The sequence below is a fragment of the Clarias gariepinus genome, chromosome 15, assembly GCF_024256425.1.
Source record: "Clarias gariepinus isolate MV-2021 ecotype Netherlands chromosome 15, CGAR_prim_01v2, whole genome shotgun sequence".
Lineage (NCBI taxonomy): Eukaryota > Metazoa > Chordata > Actinopteri > Siluriformes > Clariidae > Clarias > Clarias gariepinus.
In genome coordinates this window covers 15,727,903-15,746,217 of record NC_071114.1, presented here as the reverse complement: position 1 = coordinate 15,746,217, position 18,315 = coordinate 15,727,903, and the positions used below count along the sequence as shown (strand labels likewise).

The 18,315-nt window shown below is 35.1% G+C and overlaps 1 protein-coding gene across 1 annotated transcript; it reads right to left on the bottom strand.

The window, feature by feature from the left end:
• Positions 1-1,805: 1,805 nt before the first annotated feature.
• Positions 1,806-17,306, bottom strand: ttc39c (tetratricopeptide repeat domain 39C). Its single transcript, XM_053512599.1, has 14 exons — positions 16,757-17,306; positions 15,875-15,923; positions 12,300-12,428; positions 11,981-12,095; positions 10,807-11,152; positions 10,399-10,567; positions 9,024-9,117; positions 8,812-8,919; positions 8,195-8,304; positions 7,980-8,103; positions 7,236-7,333; positions 6,939-7,043; positions 6,566-6,604; positions 1,806-5,718 (listed from the first exon to the last, which is right to left on the bottom strand). Exons 1-14 carry the CDS (start codon positions 16,897-16,899, stop codon positions 5,629-5,631), a joined length of 1,719 nt encoding a protein of 572 aa, XP_053368574.1. The 5' UTR covers positions 16,900-17,306; the 3' UTR covers positions 1,806-5,628.
• Positions 17,307-18,315: the final 1,009 nt, after the last annotated feature.

The window sequence follows — 18,315 nt, the reverse complement described above, 5'->3', positions numbered from 1 at the left end:
TATAACCATGATTTATTTCAGTAATTCAATTCATATATAGATTTATTACACACAGACTGATATTTTTTAAGTTTTTAAGGAAAATTTTTATTATGACTTACAGCCGATGAAAGGGCAAAATTCAGGAAATTTGAATATTGTATGACAGTTAATTATTGGACACTTACAGTGTGTCACACTCTAATAAGCTAAATAACTTAAAACACCTGGAAAGGTTTCCTGAACCCTTAAATAGTCTCTCAGTCTGGTTCAAGAAGCTGGCTTTTTACCGAGTGCTGTATCCAAGCACATTAATGGAAAGTTGAATGGAAGGAATATTTGTGGTGGATAAAGGTGCACAAGCAACCGGGATAACCGCAGCCTTTCGATGATTATAAAATGAAGCCCATTCATGAATTTTGGGAAGATTCATAAGGAGTGGACTGCAGCTGGAGTCTGTGCTTTAAAAGCCACCACGCACTGACATATCCAGGTCATGGGCTACAACTGTCACATTAATTGTGTCAAGCAACGACTGAGCCAGAGACAATGTCAGGGGCGTCTGATCTGGGCTAAGGACAAAACGAACTGGACTGTTGATCAGTGGGCCAAATCCTCTTTTTAGATTAAAATACATTTTGCATTTCATTTGGTAATCAAGGTCCTTGAGGAAAAAAAAGGAGATCAATGGAATCAAAGAGGAAGAGAGGCACAGAATCCAAGTTGCTTGAGGTCCTGTTAAGGTTTGCACAGTCAGTGGTGGTTTGTGCCATGTCATCTAATGGTGTTGGTCCACTGTATTGTATCAGATCCAATGTCTGATTAATTTTTTTAGCAGGACTTGGCACCTGCCCACACTGCCAAAAATACATATACCTGGTTTAAGGACCATGGTATCACTGTGCTTGATTGGCCAGGAAACTTGCCTGACCTGAACCACATAGTGAGAGTATTGTGAAGAGGAAGATGTGAGACACCAGACCCAACAACGCAGAAGAGCTGAAGGCTGCTATCAGAGAAATCTGGGCTTCTATAACACCTTAGCTGTGCCACAGACTGATCACCTCCAAGCCATGCCGCATTGCTGCAGTAATTCATGCAAAAAAAAGGCCCAACCAAGAATTGAGTGCTTTACATATGTACATACTTTTCAGTAGTCCAACATTTCCGTGTTAAAAAAAAAGGAATATTCTGACACACTGAATTTTGAGTTTTCATAATATTGAGTGGAACTGGACTCAGAATTCTCATTTGGGTGAGAACAAATAGTGCGACCATAAACAATGGTGAGGTTACTTCTTCAGACCATATTGCAGTTGGCCATGGTTCACGTTACAAATTTTTATTTGTCACATATACAACCATACACAGTATAATATGCAGTGAAATGCTTAGAAGCCGTAGTAAAGAAAATCAAAGGGTTAAAGTTACTTGAAGTTAACTTAAAAAGCAAAAACAAAGAAAGAGAGAGTGGATGACTGCAGCCGAACTCACCGGCTAATATACTTATATTAGCCTATCTTTTAGAGTGTGGGAGGAAACCAGGGTATTAGGAGGTATATTATTTATATTCATGTATGTATGTTCATCTTGATGCACAGTCTAAATAGGGGGATTGCAATTGTTGAGTACTTCAGGGTGTTTACTTCTACATCCACCATCACCGTGTCGAGCTTTATAGCATATTGCATGCTGTGTAGTAGCCTCATAATAATGTTCTTAAATGACAAACCAGAAGCAAAACGGGATGAGTACAGATTTGGAAGCATGGGTGCTGGAATAAACTGACAGGATAGCATGGACTTGTTCTTAATAATTTATTTGTTGTATTTTTACATTTTGTCTAGTTTTAGGAAGAAAACACAGAAAAGATATACGGTTACCATAACAATGATGAATTATTTTTGATGTTAATCATTAGCCCCTGAGATTCTGAGGACTTAAAGCCCCAAAATCTGAATCCTCTACTGCATCTACGGCCCAGAATTCCTATTGCTAGATTTGTGATATCTCTGACATGGTCCCAAAATAGACATTTTCAACAACTTTTAGAAATATGTTGTAAATATATTGAAACCTCTGGAAATATGGTAGTCGTATATGGAATGTAAAAGAGATAAAATGCTTTATCGCTGAATTTGATTGTTGAATTACAGCAGCGACATTTCAATGTTCTTGCTGTATAACACCTGCTTAATCCCTTATTTGTAAAATTTGAGCCAATGGTATGAAAGCTGGTATGGTTCTAAACCCTACATGCAGAAGCCAGTATGTTCCCAGATTCTAAGAGGAATTATAATAATGTAGATGTTACACAATTGATGGCCGTGATTTGAAGTGGTATTAGCAACACATTATGATCACGGGACAGTTGGCAGAAATGCCACTTATAACACTTCACTGTCTCTGTGACAATTCAGTACTGAATTTTAGTTATGATTATGCATATACAGTAAGATTAACATAGTAACACAATACCTTGTCACTTAACAGTAAAGCACACAAATTATCAGTACAGATGTGAAATTCTGACTTATTTTGCACATGATCAAAATACTTAAAATGTAGATATTTTTCATATTTGAATGTAAGCAGAATGTTTTAATGTAGACAGGAGAAGAAACAAATCACACTTCATCTTCAATATTTCAATTTGCAAAAGATTGTGAATTAAAGAAAACCCTGATTAAAGAGACACAAGCCATTAGCATGGAAAAATGTCAAAGTACAGTCTCAGAGTTACACAGTCTCATTTTTCAGTTTTTAGGTTGCAAGGTATGTCTTTTGCATCTTAATAATTATTTTAAAAAAATGTCATTACTGTCTACAAATTGACCTTAAGAGCCACTGTGGTAGCATGTGTTTGTATTTAGGACTTTACCTGTTTTTGAAAAGTGCATTGAAAAAAAAGTGGTAATTGATGGCAAAAAGGAATATATTCTTTCCTATGCTCATAAAATGGTTTTGGATATTTAAGGGCTTAAGTGTGTTATGGTTCCTGATTTGACTTCTTTCAAAAAGTATAAACATGGTAGATGAATCAGTCAATCAATACATAGATATTGTGAACATATTTAACTTTATAAATATTCATTAATTCCAGTCTAGGCAGCATATGCATGTGCATTATTAAATAACTCATGCAACTGGAGTGGTTGATTTAGCAGGCTGATTATCCAAGAGTACGTCATCTAACAAACCAGATTAAATACTCTCAATGTAATAGCGTGTAATAAAGTTTAGACCCGTATAGATCTGTATTGGGGTTCTTACATACTGTATTTGGCAGCCAGCAAGTTTTTCCATTGTAAAAATAATATCACTGTAGAAATTTGGTATTTTATGACTGTAATGATATTATTGAAATATTAGACACACACGATCAATCAATAAACCAATTAATTAATCAGTCAATCAAACCTATATTCATATCTCTTTTCTAGCTTGACTAAAATGATATTTAAATTTGTCAATATTATGTTTTTATGCACTTCAAGTGCATACTTGAAAAAGGTAGCCAGGTAAATGGCTCATTACTGAACAAGCTTTGATAATAGTATAATTGTATATGGATTTCTAATTTACCTTCAATAAAAAAAGGAAGTAAAAAAGTAAAAAAAAAAGTAACCGCCCCCTGGCTGTATGTCATTAACCTCATTTCATAAACTCTGTATAGCAGTGCGGGATGTCTTAATGTTGCCACTAGTAGTTATGTAACAATGAAAACTAACTCTTGCAAACACTTTCACAAGGTGCTACAGTATGAACATCCAAAACCAACAGCAGTAAAAACAGGAGGTAATCGTGTATCAGTCTCTGTATAATGCATATTAATTGTAGTCTGTACTTATCAAAATATTAAGAACAGTGTTAAAGGGCTAGATAGCAATCACTCTTTTCATGCACAGAATAATCTAAATATGGTCAATATTCTGAAGAAGTTATAGTTTTTATTATTTATCTTACCGTATGCCTCCAGTTTATGACCAAGAAAATTAACGATACTAATTAAGTTACACTATTCAAATGCGATAGTTCCTCTCAATAATCACAGTCAATTTGGTTTAGGGAAATTGATTTTAGAAAAAAGTAATTTTTATAGGTGATGAAAATGACTTCTCTCTTGTTCTTCGCGCTCTTTAAACTTGTCTTAGTGATTGGAGATTAATAGGATTGCAGATTTTAGATTAATCACTGAACAAACATTAACTTGTGAAGTATTGCCAAGTTTGCAATGTCTGACAAGTTCGTCTGCAAAAATGTAGAAATTCTCTAAAGCAGGAATTGTCAAATGCAAAGAATTTCAGCACACTGGAAAAACGTGTCTGTGGTCCAGTGTCTCCAGTTCATTTACCCACTGGTCTGATTAGTGATGTGACTTACTGTATATGTGACTTGATGAAGGAATCAGATTGTATAAAGGTGACTGAACAGATAAGTATGCATTTATTCATCACTTCAAGTTTAAATCTTACATCTTATATGTTTAGAGTCTGTAGCACTAGTTACAATGGTAACATGAAGCACCAGTGTGAAAACATAAACAAATAGTTAGTTAAACCCCTGACAGTCCCTAAAATAAAAAAAGTGGTTTTAAATGGTTAAACTCCTCTCAGATGGTCAATTACAATAAAGATTTGTCTTTGGTTCAAATTTGTTAATAGAATGCTAAATCTACATTTTCCAATTTAAAACTACTTCTAAACTTAAAAAAAACAACAACAACAAACTAATTTATAAATTGGTTAACCTGCTTCAACTGACGTGAATTTTTACAAGAAACAAAATTGCAGGACCACTCAACCGCTCAAATAACCAGCTAAAATTATTAACAGCATACATTTGGGTATGGGATATCATTTTCCTCCTGATAAATGTAAGCTTGTTTACTTGCAGTTAAACATGGAAACCTTCATTAATGTTTATGAATCCCTGTAACTATAAAGTAAAAATGAAGTATTGCTCTTAAGCAATTTTAGAAGATTTCTGGGCATTAAAACATATAAAAGGATTTATTATTTCAGAGTCATTATTCCCAAATACATTTTTTAGTAGTCTTATAGATTATACGCTGATATTTTTTGTAAAATACAAAATTGTGGATAAATTGACTTCTTTCAGGGGGAATATGCTTATTATAAACTGCCATCCTTTGACATTAATGTGTGTGTATATATTGTTATAGTGTTAGGTAGTGTTAGGTAGGTAGTGTTAATCTAGTATTATTTTCACTACACTCGTTTATAAATTGTCAAATTATAAAAAGATAAAGCCACATAAAATGTAAAATGTTTTTAACGCTTTCCAAGATGTTCTACCTAAAACCCAACACACATCGAAAGCCAGAAAAGATAAAAAACATTCAGTAACAGAAACATTCATCAGTGTAATGGGTCAGCTACCTTTAACTTAACTCTAAGATGTGGCAATGTAATTAATTTAAGCATGAACTACTAAAGAAAAACAACAAAAAATAAATATTAAAAAAACACGTTTGGTGATCAACCTATCCAACTAGAAAATAATTCATCATTATGGTTTTCACAAAAAAGAAAAAAGGTAAGAAAAAAATATTTTAAATGGCTCGCATCTTAAAAGGTGCTAAACAGGAGTGGTCCCTGTAAAATGCATTTCCTGGGTCAACTGGGGTCACAGAGGGACCACGTCCTTCACCGAGGCAAGGGCTGTGTGGATTCGGACGTGCAGTCTATTCTCAAAGTCATATCCTGTACAGTTCTCCTGCAAACATACACATTAACTACCTCAACTCTCTTTACAGTGAAGTAAACTGTGAAGTGAAAAACAGCTATATACTGTATACTCACCATCAACTTTATTAGTATCTGTACAACTGCATATTCCTACAGTAATCTAATTAGCCAATCAAGTCGCAGAAAAGCAAAAAAAAAAACCCTGCAGAATGTGTACAAAGTGTGATCTGCGTCTAATATAAACTTGCAGTTTTATTAGCTTGTATGGCTTTTTTAGGATATAATGAGAAATCCTATTACTACACCTTAATATAGCATAATAATAATGTTTGAGATTTCTTGTTCACATTCTCATTTCACAAGTGCCATTCCAGCCTACTGATCTTTTTTTAATTTTTTTTATTCACACCTGTTTTTCAAGATTAGTTTTCATTAAGTCCTGGGGGAACGTTTGCAATACAACTGGCATTTTGAGTGGTTCCTGCTATCCAATTTATATTTAAAGCATTAGTCATACAGACTGTATTTGGTACAAAGGATGCGTTTAGAGCGTTTCAATGTGTGAAATGAATCATCACGTCCAAATCCTGCAGATAGACACATTTTCCTCTTGTTGATGTTTTGTCTAATTTTTTTCTGTTCTGACGTTTGTCAATTAGTTGCCTTTTGAAAAGCATGGGTTTTGACATTGTCCAAGAACTTTGTCAATAATTTTGATCTCATATTTTTACTTCCTACAGTTTATATTTAAATTTTTTTGCTGGCTTGGCTTTCTTGTGTCCAAAAACAGTTACTCAATCATGTGTTATCTATATACTACATTGACATGTATGCAACACTAATTATGTTAATTTACATATATACAAATTTCTTACCTTTGCCTGAAGCAACAATGACCTTCCTCTACTTAAAGTCTACAAGTAAATAGAAAAATTAGGATTATTTATGGTGATTGAGACTGATACCAGCACATTCCTTATTTCTTATTTGCAACAGGGTTTAGTTAATTCTTAAAAATATATAATTTTTACATTATATGGCATAAAATGTAGGAATACATTTTTTAGGCAGATGCATACTAGAATTTGCAATCTACATTTTATAATCCATTCTTGTATGCAAAAATCATATTGATACTAACATAGATTGTTGATTTTTTTTGTAGAATTTTACAAAAATGAGCAAATGTAAAATTCGCTTATATACTCAGGTTTATAATTCCTGATATACTCAGGTTTATAATCTTACCTCAGGTTTAGCCAATAACACACATCCTAACTCGTAGTAGGCGTACGGCTGCACATAAGAGTTGTTCAGTCGGCCCAGCTCATCTCTGGCTGCCATCTGGTACGACTGTACATTTGGGTGGTAATATAAACACAGAGTACATTATTCAGACTGTAAGCAGCTGCCATGCTGTAATAGCAGGTGTTGTTCTAATCTTGCACAGCGGATGTAACAAATCAAGTTCACTGTTCAACTTGTGTTTTACGAGGAGTTCAAGCATATGGATCTAAATTGCAGTTTAATGGGAGTAAAACAAACCTGAACAGCATCTTTAATATTTCCGAGACACTTCTGTATAGCACCGAGAAGCAGGTGTTTTAAGCCGAGGCAGGATGGGTCATCCAGACCCTGCAGCACTGAGAGAAAAAAAGCTGAGTGGTTAGTACAACACGAATGAGGCAAAGCCATACAAAACTACAGCAACACCTGCTGAATGCATCCTTTCTCCCTTAGTTATATCTATTTGTAGGCATTAAAGTAGGCTTGTGACTGCTAGACTGTGTTCCAATATTGTTTTGTTGATGTCCCCTCACTATTTCATAAAAGACGAAGATGTCTTTAAGGACAATTATGCATGATTGCAGTTAGATGACCCTTAAATAACATAAAGTGTCAAAAACCTATAGATTAAAGGAGTAGAATTTAAATAATATATTTTTTTAAAACAACAGAAAATATCATGGCTTATATAATGTAAACCGAAGCAATAAAATGTTCCACATTTAAGTATTTGTGGGGCCATGGTAAAAAAAAAAAATCTGATGTCATTCATGACCAACAGCCAAAAAAGAAATTACTGAAACATCATGGATTTTTTTTAACGATCACAGGTATGATAAACATCCCAGCAAAGATCATGTGGGGTAAATGGTTCCTTAAACAGAGTTCAGGTTTCATGGAATCCTAAAAGTCCTTTTTTTGGCACAATGTTTAATTGGAAAACACTGTAGTAGGATTCTTAACAATGCAGGAGGAACCAAAAAAGTTCATAGTTTATCTCACCTTGGCTCATGAGCTGCAGTTTGGAGGATGAGCAATTTGCAAGAGCCTTCCACAAATACAGCACCTCTACAACTCCCAGAATGCACAGCTCCTGTGTGGCACCCAGCTTCCTTAATCGCTCTGCCTGTGGAAGTCCAAAAAAAGAGAAGTGAACAGAGCATGATGTGCACTTTTAGCATTCGATAAAAGTTTGCTGATTATGTTTATTTACTCACCCTCCTGAATGCAAACTGCTCAATCTGATTGTTCTTGCGTTTAAAGAGCTTAGGCACATCTCGGAAAACAGAGTTTGCCCCTTCTAAATCACCCGATGCTCCCTGGCATACTTGGAGCAAAAGACCATAAAAAGTATTGTATAATGTCTCTGATAATAATTGTTGTTGATTTTAATTGGTCATAGTCTTTAATGGTCTCCCTGGCTGCAAGGTCTTTATTAATGTACTTGCACTAATATACTACCATGTTTAAAATATGTGTATTCATCAATATGGTAAACATTTCTATGTAAGACATGTTACACTGGATGCATCCCTTCCATTTTTTTAAATCCAGGCCTAATCAATTCCAGGCCTTCCAACTGAAATCAAGACATCTTTGTGTCTTATCCAATGCCCTGTTTACCATAACCATAACCATATGCTCGATAATTGTCTTGTCTTGCCTTGTTTAAATTGTTACAAAGAACTAATCAACTTTGAGAAGGTAACAGAAACTCCATTCACGTCTGCTACACCACACCAATCTGTAACTGATTATTTTCTTATAAGAGCATTCCCTAAAAGTGGACCTATATTTCACACAAAAACTTCAAAATAAACAAATGGAACCATACCTCCAGTTAGATAAGCGTAGTAGCATTGTGACCACCTGGACTCATTTTTTAGTCTTTCAAAAGCTTTATAAGCATCTTCAAAGTTCATTTCAATCATACTGCACCACCCTATGACATACACACACAAAATACAACATGTTTACAACATGCTGCGGCGATTACGGTATTCAAAATATAATATATGTGGATATATGGATATATAACAATCATACCGATTTCATAGAGACACACATGTTGGATCTCTCTTTGGTCTGAAGCAAACTCCAGGGCATCGTGGAAAGATGCCAGTGCACTGTTTATCTGGCACTGAAAGAGAAAAAAAATCATCAAGGAATTAATAGTCAAGCAAAAGTATAGTCCACATTCTTGCTGTTTTGTCAAGAGCAAACAATTTGATGAATTATGCATAGCTCCCACAGACACTAGATTTAGGTGAGGAGTGAGTCATAATCTTAGTGACATCTCAGACATGTTCCAGGCAATAAGTTACTGCACTAAAAATGAAAAAGTAGAATTTATAATTATTTGTAATTATTGTCTGTGCAATGTCAAGTTGTCATGATGTTTTTCAGCCCAGATATATTTCTTGGTAAACATATCTTTGTTATTGACTCATGTGATCTGATGTAATCAGTACGTGTCCTGTATATCATATTCTTGTGAGTAGTCAGCTTTCAGAATAAAATATCTCTAAATTTTAGCAAAGAAAATTATTACAAAATTTAAAATAATTACAGTAGTTACAGAATACTGATTGTGAACATTTTTTTATACCATTTAATAATTACCTAAAATAGTGTACCTTTCTGTACAATAACTAAAGAAAATTAAAGAAAAAGAGTAACATGGAAATCTATCTTTAATAAACCTTATTTAAACAGCTTAGCTAATCTGCTAATAAAGCTAGCCAAGTTATTAACTAGTTCCACCTAGAAACTAAACATGGCAAGGTGTACCTGAATATTAATGTCATTACAAAATGCAAAGCTACACATAAGTTTTGGGTCTGGAATCTGGCCCAACATTAGAACATTTTGCCAAGACCATCTCAAGAGCTCTGAACAGTTTTAATAAGTAACATTCGCTCAGCCCTTTTAGAATTCCACTCAAACAGAATGCTATTGCCTTTAGTTTAACTGAAAAAAAAATTATCAAGCTGATTTTCTTTTCCATGTAAAGCTGTTTCTAAGCATATATTCTGCTTCTCCTCATCTTTCACATTCTGTTACATTGTGAAAGAGTATTACTTTAGAGTATAAAAAGTATTACACTTAACAGCAAAGAAAACATGATTTATGTCTTCATTTTCTACTCCCTGATTTAAATTTTTTGTAGGGTGTGTGTGTGTGTGTGTGTGTGTTAATGCCTAAAAATAAATGTGTGGTAGTGTGTCTAACTCAGAAGTGGGAGGAATATGAAACAGAGTGATGACTTTCTGAAGAAAGTCTGTTTTGGTAAAAATACAAACAACACAAGAACTGTATCACTCTAAATTTTTATTTTAGATTTAAATTTTATTCTTTATTTTTTTTGCTCTAGCACTTCAATATAAAACCATCTAGTTGTTATCCTTTTGCAAATACCTACCTCTAACCTCTGTACTCGGCCTCTAAAAAAGATGAAGAGAGAAGAGTTGGGGTAAATGACTGCTTTCTTCTGCAGGATGGTTTTGGCTTCTAGCAGCCCAGCTCGAGAATCAGAACCATCCAGAGCAAAGAAGGGCTGCACCACTGTGTGGTACCACAAGAGAGCCAGTCTGGAGGAGGAAATTGCGAATCACAGAAGAACAAAGATGACAAAAGATAATAAAATTAATCTGTCTGTAATGACATGGAATCCACTAATGGCTTTTCTCCTCATTAAAGCCCATAAATGCTAATACTATGCTGCTGTTTGTATTAGCGGAAAATCATAATCAACAGTGCTTTGGTATGAAATAGGTAGAATTTATAAATATATAGCATAATTTTTAAAATGAAGCATGAATTTTCTTACGTGGCCAGTGGTGCTTTCATGTCTCTGCTCTCACTGGCGTAGATGAGCGAAGCCAAGCCCTGGTGTCGATCTCCTGGGAATCCCAGCAGGTTTACTATCTTCAGTAGGTGGGGAGGAACCATAGAGATACAGAGATGAAAAAGGCCGTAGCCAAAACTGACTGAGCCTTTCAGACGCCCCAGTGCCTCCTCCGTTAGCCCACTGCTGCTCTCGGCAACAGTTGTATTGTGATTTGCCTGATCAGAGGAACGTCTGCGACAAGCCTCCTGAAGCTGGCTAATGTCACTGTAGCATTTGTTGTACATCTTCCAAGCCTTGCGGAGGATCCAGCCTCCTTTAATGTATGCTGTAATAAATAAAAATAAAGCAGAAGGTAATGTTATGCCATTTTTTCCCACATCACAATAGATTGTACCTATCATTGCAAATTACAAAAAGCAAGCAAAAGTAAACAGTAATAGTAATAATGATAAAAAAAAACAGTAACTACAAATATTTATACATATATGAAATACAATTTACATGGTAAGAAGCATCATTTTACCACAAAAGTTGGTTTCATTAGTACCCAATAGTATTTGCAATGAAATATATCATGGCACATGGCTATGTCAAACATGAAAAAGAAAAAAAAAAGGAATAAACAAGATTTGCTGTTTTACTTCACTTTTTTGGATCAGCATACATTTAATTTTCTGTACATATAGTACATACATACTGTATATACACTACCAGGCAAAAGTTTGGACACACCTTCTAATTCCATGATCTTTCCTGATGTTTATTTCTTTCTACATTGTGAAACAATGCTGAAGGCATCCAGAATATGCAATAATCTCCTTTGTACAGTTGATGTTGAGATGTGTCTGCTACTTATGCTCTGTAGAGCCTTTGTAACGGCTCTAATCTGAGCTGCTGTTAATTAATGATTTTTGAGGCTAGTAACTCTAAATGAACTTAATACATAATGTTGCTCAGCCACTATCCTCCTAGGTTTTAATAATGCATTGATCAGGTCTTAACCCCATTTTAGTAGTTTCAGCAATCGCCTTAGTAGTTTTCTTTGCTTAATGCAGGCCAATAATTTAACCCTTCTAAAACATATAGGTGTATGTGTGTCTGTCTGTATATGTAAAACAGCTGCTGCAGTTTTAATTAGCCAATCCCATCATACCTGAAAGTTCCTGCTTGATAAAAGAGAGCACAGCGAGGTAGACCTGGCAGTCAGCCACTATGATCTGCCTTTGGAGCCGATCCACTACTGCCAACCCTGACGTCTGAGAGTCCATCTGGAAAGAGAGAAGCAAAAATGGATCTGGCAACCCAAAGCAGCAGATGGTTTTACATTATCTATGACAGAATAATGTAGGCTGCCACATTCTTTCATTCTCTTTCTCTGTACCTTGCAATCTCTCACAGACATTTACAATAAAAGAAGAGATATCTGAATGGCTGTTTCAGGTTGTATTCATGCATATACACACAACGCTTACACTTTTCTTGATTTTATTGCGGATGGTCTCAATGACGCCAGCATTGTCACTCTCACACAGCTTCTCTGTGGTACGCAGGTCATCACAGGCCATCTGCATCTTCTCCTCCTCAAACGTCATCATGGCATTCTGGAGGCATGGAAAACAATGGATTCAGCTCATAACACATGATTATAATATGAGGAATAAGATCATTTATTTTGTATGAGTGGGATGGCAGATTTTTTCTTTACCTTTTTCCATACCACTGACACAGGCTAAAATCAGACAGAGTCTTGCTAGGCATGTTGATATGGTTAATTAAATGTCATTTTTTGTATTGATACATCACCTGTCTGATCCTTTTTCCTATTTGCGACAGATTATTTGGTATAGTTTGTGGTTTGGGAAACAGGGTAATTTATCTTGGGCTGTATAAAATGAAACTGTGAATGGAATCTGGGCCTGAATATCATACTAACATTGAGCCACTATGCTAAGAGGAGGTCTCAAGTGGTGTAAAGTCAGCATCATTTTAGCCCAAAGTGAGTTAGAAAAAAAGGCGGCTCATGTTCCATACCCCAACAATTTCTAATTGGGGTTTTAAATTTCTTCCATTGTACACACTTGCCTGTCATGGCTATACTATTTTTTTTTATATAAATTATTTATATAAAATGTATATCTACATTAAAAATCTTATGAGAGAGCGTATTTGCATCATACTAGCCCAGGGTGTTTTCTAAATAGTCTCCATACTGTATAATAATATTATATTAATAGCAAAATATTGCTAATAATATAACATTAATATAATATTGACATAAAATATTATTTCAATGATAAAGCAGCAAGTCTGCAAAGCCAGATTTTGTTATCAAGCTTAATGAAACCAGAGAAAGGGAGTGCGTGGTAAATGTGCTAATTAGAGCAAGGCGACACAACACTGCCAACAATGAACCTTCTTTTAGGAAACACAAAGACACTTTTAAGAGACAGAAAGAGAAAAACAGACAGAAAAAGGGAGCTGTAAAATTCCTGAAATAGCAGAATGTGACTGATATATTTATGTAATAAAAAAAATTATGTTAAACACTAAATAACAATCATTGCACATATCATCCTATTTCTAGTAATATTTCTTGGTTAGACTGCACTGTGTCTTTTAGGTCCTATTTGAGATCCTGGAACCAGATGGTTTATAGGTACAAAAGCACTATAGCCAAATATTAAGATAACTCAATGAATGATATTAAACAGCTATATTGTCCTGATCAATTTAATTGAGGTTTCTGTTACACTTCTTTAACTAGTATTCTTGTCCTGAACATAATATGATCACAGGGTAAACAAATGAACACGTCCTGTTGATTTGTATTGATTATATTTAATGGGCTTCTCTCCTCAGCCTTCTAATGCTATTTTTTCCGCTTGTGAGAGCAGGGAATGATATCGACGTTTGCATTATTGAGCAGCAGTTCTGACATACTGTACGGGGTCATGATACAGGCCTGTTTCATTGTGGAAAATCTCTCTTTCTTGTGCTCTATGCCTCTTTTGTTCTAGGTCCATCTCTACAGTGTACTTTGTCTTTTTACTTCTAAGAAAAGTGAAAGTGCTTCATCTCATATGGTTACAACTTTCATGAATGCTATTTAGCAGTTTTGAGGTGATTGAAGTTTTGCAATTTTATTCTTTTGCATCTCTTTTCATCTCCATCATTTTAAAAACTGTTTACCCCCAAAAGGGAGAAAATCACATTTTAATGCAAATTCCCTAAAAGGGATCTTATCTACTGTACCACTACAATTATAAGCTATTAAATGAAACTGAGGTGGGAGGTTACTAATCTGTAGTGGACTAAAATGATATTCAGTCACATCTCACCTAAGTTTGCCACTCAGGCTGATCCACTAGCATCATGTTTTTACATGTCATTTTGCATGCCATTTCCAAACAGATCACACTCAAGTTTAAATACAAACATACAACTCAAGTACTGTATGTTCTTGACCAGCATAAGGTCAACATTATGATATAATATGCAATCATACACTGAAATGCTGTGGTAGAAATTCAAAAGTTTATCCCTGGAGTTCTCCTAATCTAATGTAATTCTTGGAAATCCACTAAGTTTTCAGTTAAATAACTGGAATAAGTGAACCCAAACATAAACAGAAAACATTTGTTTTATTTTTCCACCTCCTCCATCTCTGAACTCCTAGAAGAATTGTTTTCTCTGTGGAGGTGGAAGGTTTATAATCATCATCCGCAAGACCAGATGGACCTTCTTTATTTATTGCATGCAGAGCATCTGGGCAAAATAGCAACAGATTGTCAGGGATATTCTTATTCATTTGATTAGAAAAGAACAGGACAATGCATGATGTTGATTTATGTAGGATGGACAGACAAGACTGTATCAGTGCTGCACAGCAACTGGTTTTACTGTAAAATTATGCAGATGCTAATAAATAGAAGAATAATTAATTTAAATTCATGCTCTAATTCTAATATTTGCAATTCTGCATGTATTATACAGTGAAGATGTTTTACTTTGTCTTATAAAAATATTGCTTATTATTACACATAATATGCAATATGAAACATACAATAGAACATTTTTGCTACTTTAATTGAGTAGATTTTACTGTATAAAAAATGTAATCTGGTATAATGTTTTTAATCATTGTGCTTGTTTTTTTTTTAAACAGCAGTAGAGTTTGACTATTTTTAAAAACATATGCTGGGTGTTTTTATGAATGTTGTTTATATAAAATGGGGAGAAAATTAAATATTTAGAGATAAAGTAAAGTGACTGCCAAGCATTTACTTTGTCACAAGCTGTGAAAGTCAGTCCTGAGGAGACGAATGGTATAAATGGCCTAGCAGGGTTAAGCTCTCACTCTCTTTTGAAAACAAAAATACATAAAATAAGGCAAATGCATGAGATCAATTACTACTTATAACTCAAACAAATAACAGGAGCTTGAATAAAAAATGTTGCATATCTGTTGATTGTGATGTTTAACTACGTTCTGTACTAACAAATGAATTCTTTTGAACCCCCCGTATCCCTGGGTTCAGCATAAGGTAACATGGCTGCCAACACTGTCAAGTGTAAATACCACTTCACCACTTTAAATGATTTTTAAATTTACATTAGGCCATCAACATAAACATATGAAATCTATCAGTGTGGCAAGGGGCGAGGGGTAGCTCAGTGGTTAAGGCATTGGACTACGGTTCGGAAGATCCCAGGTTCAAACCCCACAACCACTAAGTTGCCACTGTTGGGCCCTTGAGCAAGGCCCTTAACCCTCAACTGCTCAGATGTGTAATAAGATAAAAATGTAAGTCGCTCTGGATAAGAGCGTCTGCCAAATGACTAAATGTAAATGTAAATCGTGTTTACTAATTAGATGGGTAGCTTGTTGCTGCCATTGACATTCATAAAGGCGTCCATGTCTTGCCTACCTTAAACATGTCAGAATTTAGACTTCCCTCTTCCATTATTACAGAAATATTGTGTTTAAACACACTTAAACAATCAAACACCCTGTTTCCACACAGTAGATACTGCAAGAAACACTGACCAGGAAGGAAACAAAACTGGCTCCGAAGCTCATCAATGGACTTTGGGTCCTATAGAGAGGAAACATTACAAACAAAGAATCAGCTAATTTGTAACTACATTTTCATACACTTTTTCTTTTAACAAATCATGTTCACGTTTTTTTGGCAACTGACAGAATATAAAGAAATCACAACAACTTGGTTTAACAGGTGCTGATGCAAAAAAATTACTAGAAATTCAATTTATTTGCAATTAAAACTTATAAACATTTTTGTTTAACAATCTACACTTTTAAACAAGCTGCTATTTCTTGACTGAATTTAAAATTATAAGCATGCTTTATGGGGAATCACATAGTGTCTGCATATCGTGCATATTCACTCATTTTAAAAGTAGTTTCATTGTGCCAATTGGACAAGTTTTGCATACATATGGTGCAATCCACTTTAAGCACTCAACTAAACAAACCTGTACACTAGGGAGTCCCAGAGTGCTGGAACATAAATTAAAAGTAAAGTACCAAAAAAAAAAATTATAAATAAAAATGCAATAGACCTCCCTATCCAAATCTTGTTTATAGATGTAGGACTGGGTAAAAATGTATTCAACTATGGATGAAGTCATACACCTTATAATGCAAACACAATGAATACAATGATGAAGATTTGGAAATAAAAGTATTCTAGGTCCTAAAATAACAAGACACGGGCTAATGTGTTATGATTATGCATTAACTTTGAAATGTTACTGGCCACTTCTGACCTACATTCTTGCATGTACCCTGTTTAGTATGCTTGGTGATTTCTTTGCTCAAGCACAACTGCTAAACCTGGCTATTAACAGACAGCTTGAGTCAGGTATGATGCAGGAATCAGTTGTACCCTCGCTGCATTAGACCTACCTGTATCTCCTGAAGAGCTCGTCGCTTTCCCTGAACCCATTGTTGAGGAGCATATTTATGCCCTGCAGTGCCAGCTCCGCATCGTCCAGCTCTGCCTTCATCTCCACCTGCGAATGGTGCTGATGCTGCTCGCGGCCTGCCATTGCGCATGCGCTCACACAGAAAGGCGATTAACAACGAATACCAAGCGTAGAGAAACCATCAAAATTACAGGGCAATCCTAAAGCAGTCCTAAACGTAGCCTTCTTTTTTTAAAGATAGCTGTGAATTCACGTTTCCAAAGGTTTTTGTGCGCCTGTCAAAACCTTAGCGATGTGTATTTCAGCCAAGATTTAGCTCGCATATTTTGAAACACCGATGTTAAGGCCAAACGTCCTCAGCATAGTGCAAACCCTGTCCCATTCATCTACTCAAAATCTGTCATACTGATCCAGTACTTTATACTGTTTACCATCCTTATTATGTGCGCTGTACGATAATCCTTCCAACAACGTGACGTCGAAATACAGTGAGATATAATCGCTCCTCATTCATTTATTTCTGCCGGACTTTCCCGAAGCGGCGCACCAGAAAGCGAAGATGGACAGGTTGCCAGGTTTTAGTGATAGCTTGCATTTACAGTCATTGTTTATAAACACTTCACAACAAACTCCAGATTAACACAGGGTAAGATTTATAAAAAAAATAATTTAAACAAAAAACCCTAACTTCAAGATCACGATAATCACCATTTATAAGAAAGAAATGTAAGAAAAATAATTAATTGATTGTAAATATTTACGCTCAACCTGGCAACTCAAATCAGCAAGTCACAGCCTATCAATGAACTGGACCGCCTTCTCTCTGTTTAGCCGAGCACGGTTGCCAGATTGCATCAAACAGTCACAATGTCAATTATGGAGATTCGAAGCTCACAAAAATATCTGTATTGAGTTTTTAATCTAAAATGTACATACTTCAAGTATGTATCTTGCATATCACAAAAGTATTATGTATTTTTTTTTATAGAACCTTATTAAAAAAGTCCCCTAAAATTAAAGCTTTCAAGTTCCGTATTAACTCAAATTTTGACAGCATATTATTATTATTATTATATCGGGATTGTAATTTTACATCCCACACTGGCAACCTCGGTTCCAATAGACTTGTGTTTGATCCATTTTAATTGAGTCTGCTTCCCAACCAATTAGCACTCAGCTTTCATTAGCAACAGTACAGTATTTTAAAAAAGGATAGCGTCACTAGTTGCACACAAAAAGCTTCCTTTGTGGTCCATGTTGACTTGATGGCTTTAAACAATTCCTGTAGATTTTTGAGGCCACCTTTTGCTGTGAATCCCCAGTTCTCCCACATCCCAAAGATGTTTTATTGGATTCAGATCTGTGAAGACACAGAACTGATTGTAAAATGCATGCAAACCTCGACTTGAGTATTGAGACATGGTGCATTATAAAGCTGGAATTAGCCATCAAAAGTTGGGTCAGCAACAGTTATTAAAGTGATGCAAGTGATGATTGATTGGTATTTACCAGCACAAAGTGGACAAAAATACACACAAA